Raw genomic sequence first — 25,397 nt, forward strand, 5'->3', positions numbered from 1 at the left:
TAAGGGGCCACCTACCGGCAAAAGCTAACATTATTAGCTCCTGAAAAGCATCTTTGATTGAATTGGTCGTCCATGTTGGTGCTTTAAGATCTTACTGTCCCTACTCTAAGATGGGATCCCACTTGTTAGATAAGGTCGACATTCAATGTCAAGTTAGAGTTACGCACATGCTTACTTTTGAGAAATGAAGTAAAGAGGTTTCGATTTTTTTCATTCAAGTTTAGCTTGTTTGCATTAAGGCATCCAAAAGTTGTTCTGAAGGCTAGACTAGTTTCTTGTTTCTTTTAATCAAGATCGCTGTCACAGACGTGGAGCGCGATATTGTCAGTGAACATTGTTAACTTTGATTCCATTGTTTTTGGGAGTTCATTGATTAAAACGTTGCTTTGTTGGATCCCAGAGGGAAACTTTTATGAGAGTAACTTCGGTGTTCCAGAGTGTCCCATTTTAGGTCCCCTCCTTGTATCATCTTCATTGCTCCACTTCAAATGCTTAGCAGAAATGTCATTACATCTTCTTATGTTGATGGCATAACAACGCTATTTGAGTAATGTCCAGTTCCCGTATTGCTCTCCACCCGAGGTGGAAACGCTAAACAAAGGAGGAGAGACCTGTCTGGTTGTTACTTTTATATTTAAATCCTTGTTGAACCACACGATCCGGGGTCCATTCCTCGAAAAAAGAATGCCGTGCCATGGGACCATTTAAGAAAATCCTGATGAGGGTCGCAAATGGACTTGTTTTAGCCAGCGCGAACAAGGCGTTCTAAAGTCGGGTGTCTTACAGGGCTCCATAATAGGTCCTTTCTCTTACCTTACATCATTTTGATTGATCCTCTTATAAAACTTCATAGTAATGTCAGTATTTCATCTTAATCTGATGGTACAAGTTTGTTATGATGATGAATTTGTGGTTGCAATGGTCAAGATTCTAGTAGCCTAGAAGAGTCGAGGAAAGAATCGACTCTTCGGTCGCTGAGAGTAATTAACGGGAAGAAATTCCGCTCAATGACCTTTGGGTCGTCTGCCACATCTGATTCGCCAGTAGATAAGAGATTACATTAATGTACAGACAACTAACGATTTTGATTAGATTATCTTTTATTTCTTTACGTACTACTGGGAATACTATGCCCAGGAGCGGTTTGAATGCTCGCAAAAAAGAACCTTCACGCTAATTGCCCAGGTCCTGATAAAAACAAGCTTTTGCTAACCCAGAACCTGAGGAATTACATGCTCATGAAATTTTTGATAAAGCAAGATGCTAACTCAAAGATTAAATGCCGACATTATCCAATCATGATCAAAGTGTTCCTGAAATAAATCTATCTATCTATCTAATTACGTAGGTTAGCAGCCCTCACATGATGAGACGAAAGTCTAGTTTTTATCCTTAATACAACTCCAACAATGAAAAGAAGGCAATTATGCATAACGGTTTGTTTTATATTTGACTTATTTCATCTCCTCCACTCCCAGGGAATAGTCGGAGGTGGTGACAATTATAAATTATATTACAATATGGGGGAAGTAGGCGCAGGTGCAAAGGGATGGGAAGAAAAGGGCTCTGTATATAGTAAGGGGGATGTCAAGTCAATGTGACTTTTTAAATCTTTAATTAGTGTTCCTTTTCTGTATGAACGATTTATTTTGTGTACTTTAATGATGGGTATGGTGCGATGCTTTTGAGAAACAGCTTAGTAGCTTACATCTTAGGGGCGGGATGGGTGGGCGATTGTGTTTATCCTTTTATATAGTGTACTATCACATTGATACGCTTAAATTTTGCGGCAAAATCGCGGTGGATCACTCAATCCAATTCTGTCATAGCCTCTTGAATTGCTCGTTCCAAAGACGCGTTCAATTTCCTTCCCCTGAAAAGAATGGTCAAAATCAGCAAACTAGTTCATAAGAGACACAAATTCTGAAAGCTCAACGAAGGCCTCCCTCTTATTTTTTATACTTTATCGGGTATGGTTCATGAAAGTAGATGGCAATGGTTTCAAAGCAAGAACGGTTGTCTAAATGACCTCAAACTATGTTTGAAACTGTGAATGACCCCAACATTTATGTTACTTTTATTGATGTTAAGTGGATTCCACAGTTTACCTTAAATTGATTTCCAAAAATGTTTTTGTTGAGGAGGGTTTATAGTGAAGGCGAATAACATTACGAGATTTTTTTTTATCTCACTGAAAACTGAAATTTGGTTCAGTGATATGAAATTAAAAATTACCATGGATTGTCAAGACATTTGAGTCCAAAATCATGGGGCATATATTTGGGGAAAGTGCTAAACTCGGCGACATTCAACCTTAAACTGATGTAACTCATTAACTGCTTTAGTGGTCATCACTTGACTTTCTTTCAACAATTAACTATAAGTACTCTTAGCTTTCATTGAGTTGCATTTTTGAAAATCATTCTTTATTCCCTTTTATGTTCAGGGCATGTGAATTTTTGCTCCTGAGCATGCATTTAAATCAAAGTTTAAACAAGCCCCGATGCCTTTGGGTATTTCTATTACAATGCCATCGTTCATTTTGTCCACATTTGTGTCAACGGGTACTTATACATGTATGCATTATTAGGCTTACTTTCTTATTTTCTTAATGGATCTATGGTGGGCTTCGAGCCCTTCTGAAAGACTTTTCAAGGCGTTTGACTCCACTTCTGAGACATCTTTGGTTCCGAACCAGCAAACCCGAACTCTTCGGCTCTCTGGGAAGGTTTTGATAAGTTTTCCAGGCCAGGAGTTGAAATTTCCGTGCGCTCCCCAAATCACCTCTCCCACGGAAAATTGTCTCGGGCCTTCACTAACCGTATTCACCGATTCGTCAGATTCGTCTGTAAGATCATTGAGATAATCCCCCAATCATATGAACAAGAACTGATCTTAAATCATGTTAAATCGTGCTTACCTTCGTCGCTGAGGTTGACCTCCTCCTTTAGAATCTCCTCTGCATTACGCTTACGTCGACGCTTGATGCGAGATCCCTTACCGTCGTCAGTACTTCCACTTGTATCCAGACTAGGTTCTTCATCCTCTTCGTGGACTTCTTTGGTACGCTCATGGTGATGGTGAAGATGACTTGAGGACGTGGAGGGGGACTCGAAATCACAGGCAGAGTGTGGAGGCGTGGCTTTGAGCCCTGAACTGTCCACTTGGTTGCTCTGGATAAATATTCTCGGACTAGTTTTGGACGACTCGGGTGTGGATCTCTTCGAGGATGACTTGCTGTTGTTCCTACTTCTTGAGGGAGTTCCATATCGCGGACTTCGACTCTTCACCGGGGTCGTGGGACGACTCAACTTGATCGGACTCTTTCGCCGGAGCCCACTTGTACTAGGGCTTTGTTTCAAAGGCAAGATGGACTGGTGCTGAATACCATCTGATTCACTGTCACTGGAATCTTTGCTATCCTCGACGTCGTCGTTATCGTCAGCGTCATCCTCATCGCCATCGTCATCATCATCGTCCTCTTCATCTTCACTGCTGGATGTATCTCCCAGCTCGATGGGGGTGGTGTTGTGGCTCTTGATCGAGGTATTCGGACTTAAATTACTCTTAGAAGGTGACACGTATCCAGAACTGGGACCGGGTGTGGAGAGCATGATTTGCTGGTGTTGTCGCGGAGATACGAGACCAGCTGGCTGCAATGACGAGGCCAGGCCTTGAGCTTGAACCAAACCACCGGGCGAGGCCAAAATGAAAGTGCCACCATTGCTATGAATGATCTGATGATTACTACCTGTCGGGTTGCTATTCATGATAATCGGACCTCCATTGGCCAAAATCTGTTGGCAATTTCCATGAAGAATGGGAAGTTGACTTATCATGCCTTGAGTAGTTGGAACTTGAATGAAGGTTCCATCAGGTAACTGGTTCAGAACCATCCCTGTTTGGACCGTAGGCATTGTCATGAGGGCTCCTCCATTAGAAACAATCATTTGTCCGCCAAGATTTGTGACGACTTGGCCAGCTTGGTTGACCATCACATTCTGGTGGGGAAGAAATTGTCCGAGACCGTGGGATGCACTCATCATTCCTGCCCCTTGACTAGCTTGGCCAATAGTTATAATCTGCTGCGTCCCTCCAGCGGTCAGAGTAGCCGGAGATGCAGCCAAGGCCGGTGCCGTGGACATGATTATTGGAATTGGCATTGTGTTACCCGGAGTTGGTTGTTGATGCTCTGACGTCTTCTTCTTCTGCCGCTTTTTCAAGATGGGTTTGGTGACATTGGAAAATAATCCACTTGTAGAAACGGGAATGGCTTGGGCCTGAGCAGGCAAAATTGGATGGACCAATTGGTTTTGAGAACCGGCCATAGCGTGAACCACATTGGCGCCACTAAACGGGACCGCATGCATAATCATGGGTCCATTTAATGTGTTCACTAACTGCATTACGGGCTGCTGTTGTTGATGATGATGAACGCCACTCGTCGTTGTTTGCACTGTGGTCGACATTTGGACCGATAAGGGTGCTGCCTGAACTGTGAGAGAGGGGTTCTGCATTAGCGTTAGTGCTCTCGTGGCTGTATTGGGTTGGTTCTGTCCAAGCACTGATGGACTTGGTGCAATATGAGCCAAAGCCTTCTTTTTGGAGTTGCCTTTGACTCCCCCACCGGCCATCCCTGAAGTTGTCTCGGAAGGATGGATTCGATCCAATTGTGGAGTGCTTTCTTGTTTTGGAAGGTTGTTAATGTTTGATACAATGCTCTCAACCATTTGTAACGGCGTTTGGCCCTTGTCCTTGTCTGGACTTGTCCATGCGTCGTTTAGAATCTTGTTCCCCTCTTCGGTGTTTGACATTCGCCTTATTTCCAGATTTTTACTGACTCCTTGCCTGGGATTGTCATTGATGGGTGGTTGGGACTCCTTTGGGGCTGGCTCTTCTAAGTTATCAATCCCTGCCTCTGTAGTTTTTTGAGAAGCCTTGCTTTGAGATTCCGAATCATCGGAGAGCAATGGAGCGATTTTGTCCTCATTTTTCCCCACTTGTGTCGGAGGTTTTTCCACATGCGTTGTTGCCACACTTGAAACAATTGCTTGAGTGGTTGAGGTCACCGCTGTATGGTTCAGCTGGGCTTCATATTCTTGCTTCTGTTGTTTTATGATCTGTTGGGCCGATGCAAAGAAATTAGATTCTTGTTCATTTGGACCACCAGTCGGCGTATTTACCTCATTAATTCGTTGACGTTCCACTTCTCGAGCCTCCAGCATTTGGGCGACCTTCATTCCTGAAAATGCCTTCACCTTTTTCTTTGTACGACGAGGGCCTACATTGAATTGATGAAAAAACATGTTTTCTTGAAAATTCGTTCCAAGTAATTTGAGGGATGGGACATTAAAAAACAACTCACCACGTTTTGTAGAAATGACGGGATTATGAATATGCTGAATTCGTGTCATGAAGGCTGGGGTTTTGTCTAAGGCAGCCAGACCTGCTAACAGTTTCTTATGAGCACAATAGCGAGAAGGGATTGTTGAATCCATAACAAAAGGCTGTGCTTCCGAATGTTTCTGAAAAACAAGATGTATTTTTGAGAAGAAATCACAACACTTCTGATCCTGGTTGAAGCTCACAGTATCGTCAAAGTCGAATGATTCATCAATTCGAATGGGACACTCCAACCCACATTTACAGGTACCTTCCCGTAAAAGGTAAGTTTTTACATCATCCATTGACCTCAATTGAACGCCACTTGGACTGGAAAAAAAAGACTGCGGTTAAGTACACATTGTTTTCGTCGATTGGTTGGCAATTATGTTACGAACCTGTAGTAAATTACGCTTTCCGATAAAACTAAACGACGCCATCCAAATGGAACCCTTACGGTGGTTGTAAACTTCTTGTCAATGGTTGCAATTACACTTGGAACCGTTACTGCTGGTGTTGGTCCTGGAAGATTCTCAGTGTTCGATTCCTCTAAACTAGAAGTAATTAATTCTGACTCGGTCATAATTGGCAACATCATTGAATTGTCTTGATTGGGCGGCGCCTCCTCGGGTAAATGCATAACTTCATGAGGATCTTGACTTAAGGTGTTGAAATCTTGATTTTCTGTTCCGAGCAATGTCGTCATATTCTGGTCCATTGCATCATTGATTGAGGAGTTGACATCTGGTGGACCATCGGCATCTAGGTAGGCTTGCTTTGTAGTGCCGATTTCTGGATGCAAATTCATTTGGGGAGCTATATCCTCGTAATTCCCAGATGACACCACATCCTGACCTGGCCCTGTTTCTATTACATTGGACGAGCTCGGTCCATTTACTTGGTCCAAAGTTTGATTTTGATGCGACTCTACAAAGGCGTGACTAAATCCTTGACTGTCCTCTGAATGCGTATTTTGTTCTTGTTGTTGAGGATACATTTGTTGAAGTTGAGGACCTCCGATGCCTAGAGGCATCTGACGTAGCCTTCTCATGTTGGAATGTTGGTGCTGACTATCCATGTGATTCATGCTCGACGCCGTTAGCAACGATTGAAACTGACTGGAATGCATGGGGTAATTATGGACCTGTAAGGCCCCGGGCACGCGCGGCCTCATTTGAGGCCGCATGTGTGATGACATGTGCTGTTGCGTGAAAGGTGCTGCCTGAACCATGCCGTTCGATGGTTGTTGAGCACACATTGGGTTGGCAGCCATTGAGTTATGATTGGGGACCATGACTGGAGTCCCTGGTTGCATTGGAGCTCTTTGTTGTGGATGGCCGTACTGATATCCATTAGGATTAGTTTGAGGCCCTTGAAAGTAGGCGGGATAATGTTGATGCCCATGGGGTATGGCTGGGCGGAATTGGTTTTGAGGATATATGGCATGTGAATTACTTTCTTGAGATGAATATGGATGCCCTTGTGGTTGTTGATGTTGTTGTTGTTGTTGTTGCTGATGCGGTTGAAAATGTTGTTGCTGCGGATACATTGCATGCTGTGGAGGAGGTTGCGGGCTTATTTGGGACTTGGGATCATGTAGGTGGTAGTTGTTGGTGTATGGATGTTGATAGTATTGATGTTGTGGTGGTTGGACTACTGTTGAAGGTCCCGTTTGTGTTGGATAGCCCGTGAAGCGGTGGTGCATCGAGGGTACATTGCCCGGCAGGGCATGGGCCGGATACCCACTGGGTACAATTCCTGGTCCTGATTGATGATATATGGCCCCGTCCGCTCTTTGACTCGGGGGAGATCCCATTGAAGCCATATGGTACCCCCCACCCGCCCCAGCGATATAGCCTGCATGCTGGTTGGGGTAGTGTTGACCACGATATTGGACTAACCCATGATTGTGTTGCCCGAAATGTTGTGGTGGTTGTGGTACTTGGTTTGTATGAGGAAGGAACTGCCCATTATGATTCATAACGGGCAGTACTGGTCCGGATCCATCTCATTTGAACTGTCCAGGGGGATAACAAAAACACTGGCATTCCCTCAGCTGTCAGTGGAACACATTTTTGATTTCGTCATCAATCGATCGGATGGTTCCACTACACGAATGGAGTACCCAGAAGCATCTGAGGGTATGAGATTACCGTCACTGGACACTTATTAGGCAATGAATCTGTTAACTCTTTGATCATGGAAGATGGCTTCATATCATTATTTGGTTGCTGGCTCATTTAAGGCAGCTGAAGGCAGGCTCTGCCTTCGTCTTTATCGTCGTCGTTCTCGTCGCTCTCGTCGTCCTCGTCGCCGTATGTACGATTCAAGTCGTCAGTGAGTTGAACAAGGCTAGTATCGGAGAAGGAGCAGGAGGAGGTGTGTGTGTGCTTGTATGTGCTTCAAAGCCCTTTTTCAAGTCATCACTCATACGCTTGGTCGGGTATCTCAATCTAGCCAGGACCTGACATTTGCCAACCACATTCTTCCTTCAGTTTCAGATGCTTGTGGTTCAAGGAATTGGTTCTCCTATGTTCGTTCATCTTGATAGTTTGAGTTCCTTGGTCTATGTCTTGATATCTAAAACATGATTTGTTAAGTTCGTTTCTCTTAATTCCCTGCCTGACATCCGGTGTGCCTTTGAGGAGGAGAACCAGCAGGAGGAGGCGACAGAAGGTAGGGGAGAGTCTCACTGTGGCTTCAGAATAAGAACAATTTAATCAAGCAGAGGGGAAATACAGGTAGCATTCAGCAGTACAAGACTACTTCCTGCAGGCACAGTCTGTTCATCATCACCCTTCAAGCATGCATATAGCTGTAAACCAGCCAGGAGTTCTATCCATCTACTACATTGTGGACGGGTTTTCTAGGCATCTGCTCACACTCATACTCGTGCATCAATTGCTCACACACCGTTGCTTTGGCCTGCCATGATTGCTTGTACCACTGACTCGTGAACGAAACTCTTTGCTCCTACTCTTGACTCATTCGTCAGGTTTGAAAAGAGAAAGACTGCCGAGTGACGACAAGGAGAAAGAAGGAAACGCAATCCGACTCAAAATTGGGCCTAACTCAGGGTGCCATTGTCTGCTTGAAAATATTGACATTCGTCTCGACTTTTCGTGCAAGACCTAAGCACTGAAACGATCACTCTTAGATTGAACGTTGCAGATTGGAATGTACGGGCTGGCTTGAGCAATCTCCAATCTCATGTAAAACCATCTGTCAATGGGGAGAGCACGCAACCTCTTTTCAACGTGGTCGTTCGTTGCCTCGCTCAATGGAGTCAAGAGTGGATGGAAGGAAGCCCTGTCAGAGAGAGATTCGCAGGGTCATACCAGGATGTAAATCTATTGATGAACACTTGCGCACATGTGTACTTCATGGAAACTGGTTTATTGCCTGGTCGTGGGTTGAGATTATAATCACTGATGACTTCGTTAAGCAAAGCAAATCATATTTTCAAGACAAAAAAAGGCACAACATTTTGTTCATTTTGTTGGGCCTAAACGTATCATGATGGGTTGTAATGGGAAGAAATCTTGAAGGTCCTTTTTTGAGGATTAAGTGTATTGAACAGCGACTGTCATTGCTGACTGTTCATCATTGTTTAGTGTATTGGATTTTTGAGCTTGTGAAAATACTCTAGATTGGAACCTGACGTCATGGTCCCAATATTGCTTTCCATGAGTCACACATGCTGTTCTGGCAGGTTAGAGGCATAGTAGGCCTCAGAGACGAATGTTGGGAGGGTCGGCCCGTCGTCGTTCGATCAGTTCGTCGGTCGGTGGGTCGGTGGGTCGGTCGCTCGGTCGCCATTCTCATTTCGAACTTCGAGCCCCGTGTGTATCGGCTCTGGCTTCGGGAACATTCCTGCTTGCTGCCTTGGCGTTTTTATGGCAATCGAGCCAAGTCCCATCTCGGTCGGTATTCGCTCGCCCCTCCATAGTTACCGAAGGAAGCATCCCAAAAGTGACCAGGCTATCCACCCGTCCCAGGCCGTTTGGGTACTTTACATCCCAGTTTGGACGCGTGTCTGCAAATGCCAAGTGGCCACGATTTCCAAGTGTTCTCTGGTAGCTTCTCGAACAAGAAGTAAGTGTATGACGAACTGGAAGTGAATTTGAATAGTGTCAGTATGGATCGAAATCATCACAGTGGTAGAAGACCGCAACAACCTCCGCCAGCTCCGCCTCAGCGAACGCACCACCCACATCCGCAGTATCCCCAACCCAGTGACGCCACCAGACCCCATCATCATACCTATGAACCTTCTATCAATCCCAGGTCTGAATTCAGTGATCCTTTTGCAGACATGAGAGGACAGTTTGAAAGAGAGTTCTATGAGCCCAATCAAAACCATCCTGGATTCTTCAGAGTAAGTTCAGATTCCACCATTCACTTGAAATCAATCTCTTCCTAAGTAATTGTGCTTTCCCTTTGACCTTGTAATAGGGACACATTTTAGCACGATTGTTAATAGTGTACGTAGCGTGTTGGGGCCAACATTGAATTGTCCATCATGGAATGTGCTAGCCTGAATGACTTGAATCAAATGGTTCAGTGTGAACTTTCTCTACCCTTTAGATTCATACATTCGTGAGCCTTGAATGGTATTGCTAGCAGACCCTAAACATTGATAAGATCGCCAAATTGTAAATTTGGAGGAACAAAAAAATGGTTGACTTGTGCTCTGGAATGGCCATTTTGTTTTGTCTGAATGTTTTGTTCCCTTCTTGAAAGCGATGAGTTATCGTTTTCATGCGTTGGAATAATAATGCGTTGAATAGCTACGTCCTGATTTCCAGAGGGATATTAATCTCCAGTTTTTGTATGTAGATTGACATACGTACTGTCAAAGCAATCAGTTGCCAAGAATTAATTGTGGCGCCCTCAGGCGATGATGCCATCATCATCCTGAGAGTCAGAAAAAAAAGAGTTCTTCAGGCTTTTAGGGAGCGTGAAAGAAAGTACGCACGACGTTTTTTGTCAACCTTTGTTGCATCACGATGACTGGGACATTTATGGGAAAGATAACGATATATGTGGCACGTATTGATGAGAGCATTGCATATTTCCTATTTTTTAGCATCCCTTTATGGACGGCTTTGGACCGAGCTTTAATCTTGGTCGAGGATTTCCCGCTGAGGACGATCGTGACTTTCCCCAATTTCACGCCAGACAACCCGACATGAGATCACACAGTCCCCGCCCATCGAACGACGAAGTTCCTCACAAAACGTCGCGTGCTGAATCGATCCCTATTCGAGTTGTGCATGAAAAGAATCCCGCGGGTAGTGCCTCGCCCAAAGCGAAACATCCAGCCATGTCTCGGAACACCACGGAACTTCCCGCCAAAGGGACCACCTCTGATCAGCCCGACAAGTCCTCTCCGAGGATCACTCGTGCCAGCTCAGAGCCACCAAAGACGTTTCAGAAGCATTTGTCACAAATGAAGCAACCACCCAATCATCATTACTCGTCCATTCCTGAGGGCGGTGTTCTGCCCTCAGACTCGCAGACCGATCAGCTACACGTCCCGTCGGCCCCGGGGGGAAGCAACAATCCCAACAACTTGGCTACTTCGGCGTCTGCACCGAGCGTTCCCACTTCTAGTCAACCAGAGGCTCCTCAACACCAAAGGCGATCGGAGGTTCAGCCCCCAATTCCTCGCGGGTTGTCTCCCAAGACGGCTAGTGGTGCCAGCGATAACCGCAAACAATCTGCGCCTCCCACCATGATGAATGCTCCACCAGGGGTCCGCCATATCCCTATTTTTGTAGAAGGGCGTGACGAGCCTGTAGTGAATCGATCAGCTAGTGTAGGAGGAACAGCTGCCAGTGGACGAGCTGGTGGATTTGTCAAACCCTCTGATTGCTATCCGAATGGAACGCAAAAAGTGAGTCGCGGAGAGGTCCACCCTCAACGCATGCACATGAATCTTCCAACTCAAGAACAACAGAGAAAGGCCCCTACTCGCTCAAATGAGCCCACTAGTCCGGTCTCACCCCCGCCGGGTCCAATTCCAATGGGCTGGGTCCCCCCTCCGCCACCACCACCCCAAAAAGTGGTTCCAGGCGATCCCACGAGCCCTCTGCCTGCACCAGATGGCCCCATACCACTTCCATGCAGCCCCAACTATTACAAGGCATCTCCTGTGGAATCTAGAGCTGGCGGCAAAGAGCAGCAAAGTAATGCAGCTCCCAGTCCTCAAGGTGAGCGTAAGCAAACTATGGTGCCGCCTCCTAAGAATCCTGTACCAAACGTGTCTCAATTGGGTGGAGGAGCTGGAAACGATACAACCGACTCTCACCCTCATGTTCCTCAAGAACGGGGCGGCGGGCCCGAGGATCCAGCCTTGTCAAAGATGGAGAAAATCCAAGCCGAGGTGTCCGCTCTCATCAAGAAAATTGAGGAGTTCAAAGGCAACAAGAAAGACAAAGAATATTTGTATCTTGACGAGATGCTCACCCGACATCTGATCGCTTTGGACGAGATCGACACTGGTGGGCGTAATGAGCTTCGTCAAATGCGAAAGGAATCCATCAAAAGCATCAATCGCTGTCTGAGTATGCTCGACTCCAGAGCTAAGAACGAATCGGCCAAGGCCAACACGAATAACGGCAATGATCAGAAAATAGCCAAGGAAAGTGATGCTGCCCAAACCAATAATCAAATCCTGTCAGACTTGGCTGCCCTTAGTTCCTCCAATAGTGCCAACAAAGCAGAAGAGGTATCTAATACAGCCAAGAAGGACTAGAATTTCAATCAGAATCTCGTTTTGCTATAACTTTAAGAGCCAACTAATATAATCGCTGTCTTCAGAATCAGAAATTACTTTTATCATAATCATTATTATTATTATTATTACATTATTACCACCACCATGTTCATTATTACCGATTATTGAGATCGGAACCACGAGAGAAACACCAGCAGCATCCAAAATTACAAACCGTGGAAATACTGTGGACATAGGAAGATGATTTGTGATACAATCTTATTATGCAAATGATCAGACTTCAACGGCAATTTTCCTACGTTCCAAGTGTAGTCATTCATTTGTTTGTTCATCCGTTTTTTTCTCTCATACGTTCATTCATCTATCCATCGCCCTTCCGTTGACTGGGTGCATGCCGTATCTGTCATTTGTAGTCTTCCATAGCTGTGCAACAAACACCGCAATGTCATGAAATGAACACAAAAATAACATTGAAAAGCGTGCCTAATATCTATACAAAAAATTGCCTTTGTATGTCCTTAATATATTTTATAAGAATCTGTGCTGTCATCGCTGCGTCATTCCGTGAAAAGAGAAGGATTAGAGCGGGTGTTACTACATGATTTCCAAGACCTTGCACGGAACTAATCTGTCTCTAACCTTGATCCACAGCAATGAGCACTGTTCACGCGATCCGACGATTCCTCTTGATCTTGGTTTGGAGGGAGCGCTTGTTTCCAAGTTGGGCCCTTTTCAAATATTTAGCCACTCGATACTTTCCTTGTAGAAACAGCCAATTCCAGCTCTTCCCCAGATTACCATCATGGTGTGTGCCTTTCCCGTTGTTGGAACAGTCCCCGGTATAACACGACGGTTTTGGTGGTGCAACGTTCCTTGTTTTCAAGAGCGTCTCGTTACTTGTGAGATCGATACAAAGTCAGGGGTTTTATTGCACTTGGTTCTAGCTGTCCTTCTGAAATGTGCATGTTTTCATTGAACTCACAAGGATTTGGTGCAGTGCGATTTAGAAACTGGATTAAAAGTTTATAATAATTGTGCTTATTCCTTGAGCTTCCAAGTTCAAGGTTAGTGTGAGCAGATGGTGTTGGGCTGACAACGAGCGCCTGGTCCAATTTTCATGAGCCGTCTCGTTGCCATGGGATCGTTGTGGAACCAACAGTCGTCTCTGTCCCATTATGGAACATCTGCCCATTATGATTCACTAATGGCGGTTGGGACTAACGTCAAATTGACTTTCAAATGAACATTGGGCTTGGAGAGCTTTCGCCGTTGTTGGAAAACCCCTAAAATGTACCTGAAATTCCGAGAGCGCCGCTTTGAGAATTAGCATGTTGAATCCGTTCCCTGGAAGATCCACGTTGGTCTTAATGGAGACCATTGTAGCCATTCTAGACCCGTGACGTGTGAATAATTGATGCACCAACTTATCGAAGAAAGTCCTACATACTCATGGTCAATTAAGTACCTGTCTCCAAAAGGACCGCCAGCATTTTTGGGCCGCTCGCCATTGTCAAACGGGGTCCAGTGCCCCATAAGGTCCAATTAGGCCGCATTGTGGTGTAGTATTGAGCATTAGAGATTATGGGTTGTGAGCAAAGCAAAGATGGACAAGCCTGGGCCCATGGAAACCATGGTGAAATTCCAAATGGCAAGGTATATCACATTTATATATTTATTTAATGCATCTTTTTGTATTCATGGAAGTGAAAATGTTCTCCTCGCGTCTCTCATTTTTGCGTCGCATTTCGTTCTCTAGATTGAGGTTGGACAAGAGGCCTTGGAGCGGTACATTGCTCTGGAGAACGAGATTGCCAAACTTGAGGCGAACTCCCCTAGGATGGTCTTAGAGCACAAGCGGGAACAACTCAAACAAATCACCTTCAACATCACCGATCAAGAAGTCGTCGTCGAAAGCCTTAACGAAGCCGCGTAACTAATTTTCGTCATCATTTACAATAGCCCTTGTTTGTTTGTTACGAAGTCAGATGGCAACTCTCTCGCTCGGTCTGCCATCTGATGATGGGAGTCCCAATTATGGGATATTCCCGCTTCGTTGTCACAACCAACGTTTATTATTACCTCACTCTCGGGAATGACCGCAGGTTCGCCCATTTAAGGTAGTAAAAGGAGCAACTCATGGTGTAATCAAATACCACCAAGAAGCTTGGACTCGATCAGCCTGGGATCGAACCGTTACCATATCCCTTGGGACCGAGCGTCAATTTTGCCCGCATCTTGACGGACGGTTCACCACCTCCTTCTTTGAACATTGCAGTGTTAGAGAGAAAAGAGACGTGGATGCTTTAGAAGATGATCCAGACACAAAGCAACTGTTCCTGGATCAGGGCACTTGGGAAGCCCAGCAAGAGAAAGAAATGCAAGAATACTTGGACGCCCTCAATAAGCAGGTGATTGAAATTAGCCTTTTGTTTAACGGCGGGTTCGATTCTTCGGTTTCAGTCTGGGTCAGCCAAACAATAACGAGGATGGGACGAAAGGCCAGGTCTTGGAGATGCAACAGGCCAACAATGAGCCTGGGGTGGTCGAGGAGAGTGCTAGAGAAGCCATGGCTGCCTTAAACAGCCAGGTTAGAGAACGGTTTGAGTGATGAAGAGTGGTGTGATCGAGTGAAGGGTTCGATATCAGGGGAACATTTTGCATAGTTGCGAGTAGACGGCCTCTGTTCAGACAAGGAGGTCTAAGAACTCTGGGACCTCAAACCACGGGTATTGATCAGTCTTGTTCGGTTTATTGCAGGAAATTGCTGAAACTGAGTTGTCAAACATGCGAGATCAAAAGTCCAATCTGGAGGCCGAGATCGTCTCCTTGGAGCTCGATGTGGAACAATTGCAAAGCCTCTATGAGGAACAAGAGACGATATTGGATCGGATCTTTGGTGGGGCTTACGGCTCCGAGGATGAGAATCATTTGGAGTCCTCTTTGGATCAGCATGAACAGATGCGAAATCGGATCGTGGAGGCCAATTTCAAATGGCGTCAGGCCCAGCTAATGGTGGACTATGCTTATAAGCAATTGGAACATGCTGTGACCAAATGGACCGACGTGCAAACCATTGATCCCAGGTAGTCAAGTTCCAGTTTTGAACTTAATTGACACGAGTGACCACCCAACACGCTATGATGTTGTTTTGCTTTGGTAGCAATTTGGAACAACGGTACGCTGTGGCCTCGGAAACGCGAAACAACTTGGTGGCAGCCTCACAAAATATACAGGGTGCACAACGCTATTTGAGCAATGTTCAGTTCCCATATTGCGCTCCACCTGAGGTGGAAACACTAAACAAGGTAGGAAAGGCCTGCCTGGTTGTTGTTTCTCATTGGGATCCTTGTTTGGTCACGCGATCCCTAGTCCATTCGTGGGAAACATTTTTCGTACCATGGGACCATTTCAGCGAAAAAATAGCCGTGGTCAAGGTCGCAAAAAAAACTCTGAAGATTTTGTACTTTTCCATATAATTTGAACATTTCCTCCACTAATAGCTCAGTTCACTCACTCAACCGAATTTGGCCGCAATTTGATATTTTTATTTTTGGTGCTCATTTATTTTTATCAGCCATCAATTGTGACACGATTTCGTCAACAATTAGCTCCTTGCATTTTTTCAAAAACAACTGGCTCTTACAATTGGAAGAGCCCATTATCTGATTGGACGGGTATTGGCAATCCATCAAAGGGCCCTTTGGCAGGGCGTTGTTGCTTTTTGTAGTGTTTGGACTCGACTTTCACTTGCAATGTATTGCTTTCTTCTCTTCTCCTCCTCTCTATGTGCCTGGAACTCAGGCTACCGCCTACATTTTCACCGACATGCAAACCCCTGATCGCCATGAGCATGCCATGGAATGCTACACCATAACCTCCAAACGATGTGGAGCCTTATTGCAATGGATCACCCAAGTGAGTGTCTGGGTTGCGTGGATTCAAGACAAACGTTGCGCCGGGAACAAGTCCATCCTGAAAGATGGTTTATTCTTCATTTTCATAGGTCGTGTCCCAAACCATCTCTCGAGACTTAGATGACATTAATGCCAAAGTGAAAGAGGCCTCGATGAAGTTGAGGACGGAAAGGGTCAGACTCATCAAGGAGAAGGTCAAGGAGGTCATGGGCAAAGATGTGGATATTGCTGTGGCCGACGTGAACACCGATGTGAAAGTGGATTTGAATCTCAATGATCTGGCCATGACCGAGGGCATTGTAAGTAATATGATCTTCAGTCATAAATCACCTTCCACTGAATCGATCGTTTGGTCAAATGGAAAGCCAATTGATTGACCACAAACTTGGACTGATTTGTAGTGGGACTCACTAACACACGGCATCTCTATTTGGACATTCGATTTGAAAGTTTTATTATCCAGCAAATTGTTCTGAGATGCTCCTGATCCTTGAACACTTTAGCCTTGCTCTACATTGTAAATTAAGACGAATTCTGTAAATCAACAACCATTGTAGTTATTGTAGTTGCCATTTTTTGATTGAATTTGAAATACCAGTGGAAGCAAAGTCTTTGTTTAGTCGTGACTCAAACACGAGAGGGAAGGAGGCAAGTAATTGGAACGATCCGACTTCCTTGACTTGAACAAATGATTCCATGCAAATGCCAAGCTACGTAGCTCCTTGCTATCCACCGCAACTACCTAGCTAACGAGTACTTGCGTAGCTACTGAACCGCTTAAAGGGAATATCACGTGGGAATCAAAGATATCATTTTCTTCCTCTTCTTCCTTGAAAGGATCCAAACTCCCTGACTCTGACTGCGGAAGAGCTCAAGGCTTTGGGACTGCTCTTGGAAGAGGACCTTGCCCCGCCCCCCTCGCAAACTGAGGTGTTTGGCGAGCAAATGGAGCGCTTGAATCAGACCTATCGCGAAGATGCGGATCGGGTTCAGCGACAGATCGAGGAGAGTCGCGAACGGATGCACCAGAAACTGGAACAACAATTGGCCGTGCGCAGACAGAGACGAGCCAGGAAAAATATCGAGGCCAAAGAGCGGGAGGCACTCATAGCCAGCTGAATGAAATTGGAGGCTTTTAGCGTCTGTAATGATAATTGCTCTATCATTATTATTACTATTATTATTACCATTATGATGAAAAATGATGATCAACTGGTCACTTTTCATGAGATTTCTATCTACTGCCACTTGGGCTAAAATTCTATTCTTGACGTGGTATCTGATTAAAGAGGCCTACTCGTACTTTCGATTCTAGTGACGTTGCTTGAGGTACATACTCCTTGGTTTGGAATTGAAGGTCAACGTAACGAAGTTGCTTTGCTCTGGCAATTGGGTGCGACATTGATTTCTTTTTTTTATTATAACTTCGTGACTTCTTCCATCTCCGCTGATTAAATGAATTTTTATTGGGTTGTACGGATCGACATATCAATGCGTATCGACGTATCAAAAGTGAACAATTATTTAGAAAAACGTATTTTCCATAGCCTCCCCGGCAGTTTTACGGAAAGCTTTTGTGCACTTGCAATCCGTATGTTGGTTAGGACATTTGCCAAGTCTTATTGTGACGGTCGTCGCCCGTCGGGCCGAAACAACCAGAGAAATGCCTCCTTGAATTCACATCGAGCTTAAGTGCGATATTAAACGCGTTTGGTAAAACTGGGTTGTCTGCCAACCAATTCGAGCAGACGGAGGAATCTTTCAACGGATACCGTCCAATTCTGCCCCCTTTTTCTTCTCAGGAGTGCAGCCCCCTCGCTCCCTCCCCTTCCCCCCCCCAAAAAAAATCTGTTTGAAATTCACCACACAAATGAGATGATGCTGTAAAAGCTACTCTTGGAAAAAAATTGCCATCATCTCGAATTATGGCATTCGCCATACACTCAGCTCAGGCGTTCAAGGCTCCGATCGCGAAATCTTATTCACCTAACATATTTCTCTCAGCAGCCAAAGAAGGGTGCCAGAAATGTGTGAATACATACAGGGTTATCCGGATTTTCCGAGGCAAGGGTAAAATACGAATGAAATTCAAAATTTGTTATAAAAGTTTCAATTTTCCGTTGGATTGGACTAGATTGAAATAATCTCCCATAAAGTAAACCATCACTCAAACGACTGCCATTATCACATTCTCGGACACGTCATTGAATTGATGTACGCTGTTGACGGGTTAAGTAACTTTTTTCTGCTATCAAGGCGTTTTTTCATCAATGTACACAAGTTTCTTTCAAAAAATAACAATTTCATGCCCACTGGCCCAATCTCTGCATTTCAAGTAACAATTTGTTAAACCAACGGAACGGATCATTATTGACTAGTACTATGACAGTGGGTAAACCTCTACTCAATACATTAAACAATTTCGTCAACTGAACGAGTTTCAAATACTTGAAACATAAAAAGCTATCAAGCAATCAATATTTTCTCGAATGAATTTTGATTCTAAACTATAAAAAGAGGATTCAGGTCATGGTTGTGCTAAAAACCAGAAAGATATAATTGCCCCAAACTTGTACTGAAGGCCTTAGGGAGCTCAAAAAGCCTATTACGCTCTTTTTACATTGGCGGTAAGAAACAGGAATCACTTAAATCTTCAAAATCATTACCTTTTGAATGATTAAAATTTGTTCAATGGTCAACAATATTGGCGGGCATAATAACCCCTGATTTTTAGCGTTTTTTGCAAATGTGCTATGGTCCTGTCTATCCAAAATATCTGTACAACCCTGTAGTGTGTGCTGGTTGGTAAGACAACATAGCCGTCCTGCAAATACTTTTTATTGCATGCACATTAACAAAGACCTTGATGGCGTGATGGTGTTTTTTGGAACATAATTGAACCTTTGATGGCAGATTGCTGTCTAAAATTACTCTTAGCTAACCATGACTGATGAATGTTGATGAAGCGTCAGGATAGTATTCCATGATCAATAATGGACAATACGGCCGTATCCTAACACCCTTCACCAACACATTATCAACCATCAGCGAGTGGAACGATAGTTCGTACGTAAGTAGTTGAAAGAGCCTTAATACCATCAGTGATGCTTGACACCCTTCAAGATCAAGCTAAAATAGAGCTCATTATTTTCCCACCTGATTTATGTATAGGACCGAAGTTTGTTCGTTGATGGTATCATTTCGTACGACGAACAGGGTGAAGTCAACAATATCTGTGTATTTGGGGAGTTTGGGGGAGTCTCAGAGAGGAATGGAACGCTTCAATTCCTCTAGCAGGAATGTCAGTTGTTTGAGAAGGGAAATGCGTTGTAGCCAACGGCAGGGATGATGATGATGATGAAGATGATGATGATAGTGATGATGATGGGGATGGTCTTTGTGCGAAATTTGATTTGTCATTCCAGCCATTGATTTGCACTGAATTTCCGTCAAGGTCCCCGTTCGTCACTCTTCATGCCATTATCCGAGACTTCCAGACCCTTCGACCGCTCTTTTTGCACCTGCTTTTAACGATTGAGAGCGACATGGTTCACCCGGGCACCCTCCAGAGAATCAGTGCTCCTTGACACATCAGTCGCTGAATGAAGCGAGTGGAGTGCGCCCTAACCACTGGAATGGATGGTTCTTTCTAGAGCCATTTTCACGGGGCCAAAAGTGCGAGTTAAAAGGCAAGCCCTTCTCATTCACGGGGAAATTGCACAGCATTCTCGTCTGCCAAGATGAATTGAAGCCCAACCCCCTATCTCAAAATCCAATTACGACTCCGAATAAGCCGTCGAAACACAAGCAGAGTGAATGGAAACAAAGGATCCTGTATTAGACGATATTGGCGAAATATAAAGCACGTCAGGCGCGGATTATTTTTCGTCCTTTTCTTCCGCCATCCATCCATCCATCCATCCGTGATGGCACAAGTGTGCGTTATGTGTCCTACTATGTAGTCTGCAATGCTAACTGTTACAGTTGTTGTGCAATTCAGGAAATGGCATTTGAATGTTAACCTCCGTTCTTTCTAAAGACTGCTCTATCTGGAGTGGCTCATTCAACAGTTTCTTCGTGAGCGAGCTGAAAATGATGGCTTTTTGCACGAAGACCCCGCCTAAAAGTCGTTGCTTCGAGCACGGATTGTTTCCCCAGGTGGTTTCCTTCCTGTGTTTCTCGTGTAACGCTCAGGGTTGCGGTCTGTGCCCATGAGAAACTTCAAATTCAACAAACAACAAGCCTGCAATGAGGTCTCGTTGGCCTCTTCGGAAGAGCCGCACAGCTTTATTGTTGTCTCGAGCTAAAATTACGAGCCAAATGAGACTTGGCAAATACGACTTGGCCCTTGTTTGCGACTTTGGCAGTCCTGTGGGATGGCAGAAGTTGAAGGTCGCTTGAATTTCGTCTACATTTAATGTCAAGGCCTCCGTGAATGAACGACACGACCAACCCACCAATCCACCATCCCACCAACCAACCAACCAAATATGAATCTCTATGCTCGGATCTCGAGCCCCACAACATCGATTAGAAACATCATAAACAGAGACCGGATTCTCATGCGATTTCCAGTCCTAAACCAATTCAAAAATAACCTCTCCACACTCTCATCGCCTTGGCACATCCTGATCCCATTAATTGCTCTCAGATATAATTAGGGCTAAACTGTACTTCGATTCCCTAGAGCATAAAAGTAAGGGTTGCCTAAGTAACCCGCCGCTACGAAACTAAATAAATTGGTGGTTTGTTTGGGCATTTGGGTGTGAATGGGTGGAGGGCGCCTTCCATCCGTATCATTAGTAGAGGTTAGCACCACCGTGCTCAATGCTTGGCAATATCATTTCCTCGAGGCAAGCTAGGATCATTGATTGGTATGGAGTGTTGATGTTGGCGAAGGAGGTGTCATTGAGTTCCTCAACCCAGTCATGAACGGATCCAGGCAAGACGGTGGTGACGCCGACGGAACTCAAGAACCATTGTTCCATTACTATGTGCTGTGTGTACACATCTCAATTGGAGCTATTGTCGGCATGAGTCGTATTCAAATGGAATGGGGCCAGGGCAAAACTCGCTCACACGCCAGGTGGGCACGATTTCAGACTATTCTGGGAGCGAGTTTCCTGACCTGTGCTCGACCTTTAATGCTGACTTCCTTATCTTTTTGTTCAATTTTGCCGCTTTACAAACAAGAATCTTGGCATTTAAATACGTTTCGCGTTTCAAAATGGAGAAGTATGGTATCAAGTTTCTTTACTTTTGACATTGGTAATGTGCTACAAGGACTCTTGATTGATGAGGTTCACTTTTCAGGTCCAAATAAACTGATACTCTGTTACGCTAAAGTGCTGGCTTCTTTTCACGTTTCCCATTTTTTCATTCTGTTACTTCTTTCAGCTTCCCGTCAATGCCGTCGGTGGTATCATAAAGCAGGAGCAAATGCATCGGTTACATCTTACCGGTAGATGTCTTAATGTGCTTACGATTGAGGGCATCTGAAAAAAGCCTTAGGACGGTGTTAACAAAATCAGGTGCAGTAGACTTTATAACGCAGCAAAATTAGACTCTTAGTCGGTTTATCTCTCGTCACGATTTGGCCTTTGGCATTGTGTCAGCGTTGAAAATACGCACCTCATTGCAATGGGACTCGAGTTCAGGATGACAGCAACAGGAAGTAAGGGGATTTGAAGACGGTCTGTTATTAGTTGCTCCCTTAAAGATGCTTGTCATAGCAACAACATCGTTCTCATCCCAAACTACGAACGAACAGTATGTAACTCTAGCAATTGATTTTGGCGCCTTCCGTTCTAGGTGTTATTGCAACAAGTGGTCCTTATTAGCAACCGTCTTTCCGGGGTCCTCATTTGAAGTGTTCTGGCCTCTAGAGAATCATATTATTCCCCAGAATGGCTCTCCAATCCTAGCCGAGCATTGACGGCTCTGTCACAAACCAGATAGAGAAAAGGTGGTTTCGTACTTTGAGATTATTATTCTCACCCCAAAAAGATCACGATGGATGGATTTCATCCTCGATACTAGACCACCACTAACGTGTCCTCCATACGAGATGAGAAAAAAATGTTTTCCTCTTCCCCTTTTCGTCGAATCTAAATGTGTTCGAGACTGAATGAAACCCACGAGAAGGGAACATATTATTGCTACATAGTGTACTCGCCTGCCAGGACTACTCGATCCATGGACTTTGACTCTCTTGACGAATCGTCATATAGTTCAAAACATTCTCCATCTTAAGTGCTAGTCCGGGGTTGAAATCGGCAAGTACGATGTGTTGGTGTCATGGAGATGGCGGATATTTTTTTCACCAGGTATCAAGACTAAAGCAGGCATGCTGCTTTGGGAGGGGTTGTATCATGGCTATGATGATGACGATGATGAACCTTGAACACTCTTCCCGACAACGTCTCATAAACACAAGAAAAGATCTTCCCTTATGCCTCTTCTGAAATCGCTCGACTCTCTTGAATTTGTCAAACAAAGAGTACTGAATTTACTTGAATTTAGAGGTACCTCCTCCTCCTCCTCCTCCTCCCCCTTCTCTTCCTCCCTCCCCATCTTTAAAAATGGCCCGTTATGAAATCTGAAATCCCCATCTGGCATTTCCATGCCAAAACGGACCAAGATTTCCACTGTCCAGAGTGAGGCAAAGGATGCGTCATTATGCCTCTTCAGGCCCACCCACAAGTGATATTCACATTTTTTTTCTACCATCAAACAAGGTGTCTGGCGATGAATATGCTCCTTTAAGGCATACATTGTTGTTGCATTGTTGTATTGTAAACAGATTGAGCCACTTGAGAGTCATATGCAATTGGTGGCCATACTAATTCAAGGACCCCTAGATGAAATGACTGTGATTTCTTTAGTCAATCAAACAAACTGGGATTGGACGTTGCTTGAATTTGTCGTACAATTGGATCAAAATGCCCAAAAATGTTTGTCTAGTCAACAGTGATCCTGCTAGTTGGTGACCACTTTTGCAGCAATCAAGACTTGTGTTTATTGTTCATTGTAAAAACCACTCTTGGACACCTTGTGGTGTATGATTAGAGTATGGGTTAATGTGGATACAAATGACTATAAAAAACAACTGGGGTATGTGGTAGTCAAAGCACAGCCAAAGTTCGTAGCAAAGGGTGGGTAAGAAGGGACATTTTCTGTAAGTGGTGGTTTCACTAGGGGATTAAGGTATCGAATTTTATCTATAGATAGCATCTAAAACGACTTCTAGCGAGCCTTTGGAATCTACAGTATCCCTGTTTAATCGCAGTTCTTTCTGGACTTGCTTTTGCTTGTAAAAAGAGAGTGCGAACTTGGCCCCGTCTTTGAATTCAGCTTATCCAAGCTTTCCACAATGAATCAAAGATCTCGAAAGACAGATCAAGGGATTGCGATTTTTATATTCCAGCGATTTAGATACCAGATACCAACTCAAGGACGTAATCATGGTCTTAGTTGCCCTTGGACGGATGATCATCCAGATCCGAGTCATCAACCATCGTTCACGACGAAGTTTCGTGAAATTGAATCAAGTCCATCAATTTGGGGGGGAAATGTCTCAATCCTCGTTGTCAAAATGTGAATCCATCATCATCGTCATCTCATCTCGTTGCGGCTGAAACTGATAGAAGTTCAACCAGAACGATGGACCAGATTAACCTCGAATTGATCCCTACCTTTCATCGTTTGTCTGTCAGTTCGTCTGTCTGTGTGTCTTCTTACAGTATAGTAACCCACTCGTACTATACAGTGTACTACGAGTAGATAGGTCTATGTATCTTTTGTTGTGGGATGAGGCCAACGAAAAAAAAATCAGTGTGATATGTGACCGCGAAACGCTTTAATGCAATCTCTAATGTCACGGGTTCACTTGTTGAAAGTACGTATAGTAGCATGAAAGTGCTCAAGCGAAGAACAAACAACTACCTACCGACGAGAATGCTTCATTCGGCTCCTCAATCCTCAATCAGCGTTGTGATTGATCTGTGTGAGATCAGCTTGAACGCGTATACACTATGAAGTCGATATGATTCCCTGAGAAAGTCAGCGACATGTATTCATCGACAATCACTTACGTAATTGGTTTCCAATTGATCACGCAAGGACAATATCCGACGGTTCTGATTCAAGCGCTGGCCAGAAGCGGTCATCTTTTCGATTTTCTGGGTCGATTGCCTATGTACCGGTATTGCCAAAAAATAAGGGGCCAAATCCACATGAGCTGATGTAATGGTAAAATACTAAGTACGTAAAATATCCCGAGCTCAAGTGCAGCCAAGCATGAACGTGTGTGAATAATTTCCAAGGACTCGCTTGCTTGCGTTATTCACCGAGGATTGTCCATCCTAAAGTCAGTCACGGCACAATGAATCCATTTTCTCACGTGACATGATCACGACCACCTACGATAAGTCCATGTGAACAACGACCACGACCACGACGATGAAGAGGTTGCTGTAGCTGATGTTGTTGCTAAGAAACCATTCAGTAAGAGTGAGCCATCATAGATGATCCCGATCCCAGGGCCTTCGTTCGTAGTAGATGGAGCTTGTTCTGCCAGGAGCCAGAAACCTGGGTCGACCTCTAAGTACAGAAATGGCGAATGAATCTACAACGTAGGTGCACCACAACTACTACTTGGATGAGAAGTGCTTGTCATCGTTGAAAGGCACTCATTGACATAGTTACTCCTGGATTAACCGAAGAATCTCGTTAATAAAAGAAAGGTCCTCAAGATGTTGACGTCGGGGGGGACGCGTTGATTTGGTTTAGACCGTGCAATTGGCTTGAATTCATTACATTCTTTTTCTGTTCAACAACGCTAAAAGTCCTTCACCGATTCCCGGAGTGGGAGACTTTAAATCTAAATCCAAGGCATTCTCCAGAGTCTCGACTTCAGTTGTTCGGTCTACTTGGTATTTTATTCGTTTTGTCCGCAATGCTGAAGACGAGTCAAGGGTAAAGTGTTATTATAATGCACTCAAGGTAAGAGTGAATCCTCCTGCTTTGGATGTGCCAGTAGCTTTGCCACATGCCGGATCCCATACTGTACAACCAATGGTGATCCGACCAGAATCAGCCATAACAAGTCGGCGGCTTCAGCATTCGATCCATTACTGGTTTCTTAACCCAAAAATACACTTCGAGTGGTTGTCCCTTTTTCTTTGGCTTCGGAGTGGAAATCAATTGAAATGGCGGCAGACTTGCTTGCGTTCGTATTTAAACTGACGTACGTGGTGCATTATTTTGAGTCGTTTTCCGCAGGAAGGAAGTAAATCCCACAACAATGGCAAGCACCATCGATCCTGAACCAACAGCACGAGCCATCAGCCATTGGCATG

General features: G+C 44.5%; 3 protein-coding genes and 1 long non-coding RNA gene across 6 annotated transcripts; 2 read left to right on the plus strand and 2 right to left on the minus strand.

Annotated features, from left to right (window-relative positions):
• Positions 1–1,424: 1,424 nt before the first annotated feature.
• Positions 1,425–8,154, minus strand: LOC131887828 (uncharacterized). The gene is made up of 7 exons (XM_059236548.1): positions 5,781–8,154; positions 5,589–5,712; positions 5,366–5,525; positions 5,184–5,281; positions 2,921–5,120; positions 2,597–2,846; positions 1,425–1,873 (listed from the first exon to the last, which is right to left on the minus strand). Exons 1-7 carry the CDS (start codon positions 7,361–7,363, stop codon positions 1,810–1,812), a joined length of 4,479 nt encoding a protein of 1,492 aa, XP_059092531.1. The 5' UTR covers positions 7,364–8,154; the 3' UTR covers positions 1,425–1,809.
• A 1,003-nt stretch (positions 8,155–9,157) lies between these two features.
• LOC131887936 (BAG domain-containing protein Samui-like) lies at positions 9,158–12,673 on the plus strand. The gene is made up of 2 exons (XM_059236679.1): positions 9,158–9,760; positions 10,472–12,673. Exons 1-2 carry the CDS (start codon positions 9,521–9,523, stop codon positions 12,140–12,142), a joined length of 1,911 nt encoding a protein of 636 aa, XP_059092662.1. The 5' UTR covers positions 9,158–9,520; the 3' UTR covers positions 12,143–12,673.
• On the minus strand, positions 12,349–12,882 carry LOC131888137 (uncharacterized). The gene is made up of 2 exons (XR_009374082.1): positions 12,764–12,882; positions 12,349–12,676 (listed from the first exon to the last, which is right to left on the minus strand). It is a non-coding gene; the product is annotated as an uncharacterized LOC131888137 (long non-coding RNA).
• A 676-nt stretch (positions 12,883–13,558) lies between these two features.
• Positions 13,559–17,340, plus strand: LOC131888013 (golgin subfamily A member 3-like). Of its 3 annotated transcripts, XM_059236782.1 has the most exons (9): positions 13,559–13,777; positions 13,881–14,053; positions 14,400–14,501; positions 14,585–14,711; positions 14,882–15,207; positions 15,285–15,429; positions 15,926–16,039; positions 16,128–16,337; positions 16,876–17,340. In XM_059236782.1, the coding sequence occupies exons 1-9, from the start codon at positions 13,706–13,708 to the stop codon at positions 17,155–17,157; spliced, it is 1,551 nt and encodes a 516-aa protein (XP_059092765.1). In that variant the 5' UTR covers positions 13,559–13,705; the 3' UTR covers positions 17,158–17,340. The 3 variants fall into 3 exon arrangements, with proteins under 3 accessions (XP_059092765.1, XP_059092773.1, XP_059092781.1); XM_059236790.1 differs by lacking the exon at positions 14,585–14,711 and having other exon boundaries at positions 14,400–14,532; XM_059236798.1 differs by lacking the exon at positions 14,400–14,501.
• The last annotated feature ends 8,057 nt before the right edge of the window (positions 17,341–25,397 follow it).

The sequence above is a fragment of the Tigriopus californicus genome, chromosome 1, assembly GCF_007210705.1.
Source record: "Tigriopus californicus strain San Diego chromosome 1, Tcal_SD_v2.1, whole genome shotgun sequence".
In the NCBI taxonomy this organism is placed as follows: domain Eukaryota; kingdom Metazoa; phylum Arthropoda; class Copepoda; order Harpacticoida; family Harpacticidae; genus Tigriopus; species Tigriopus californicus.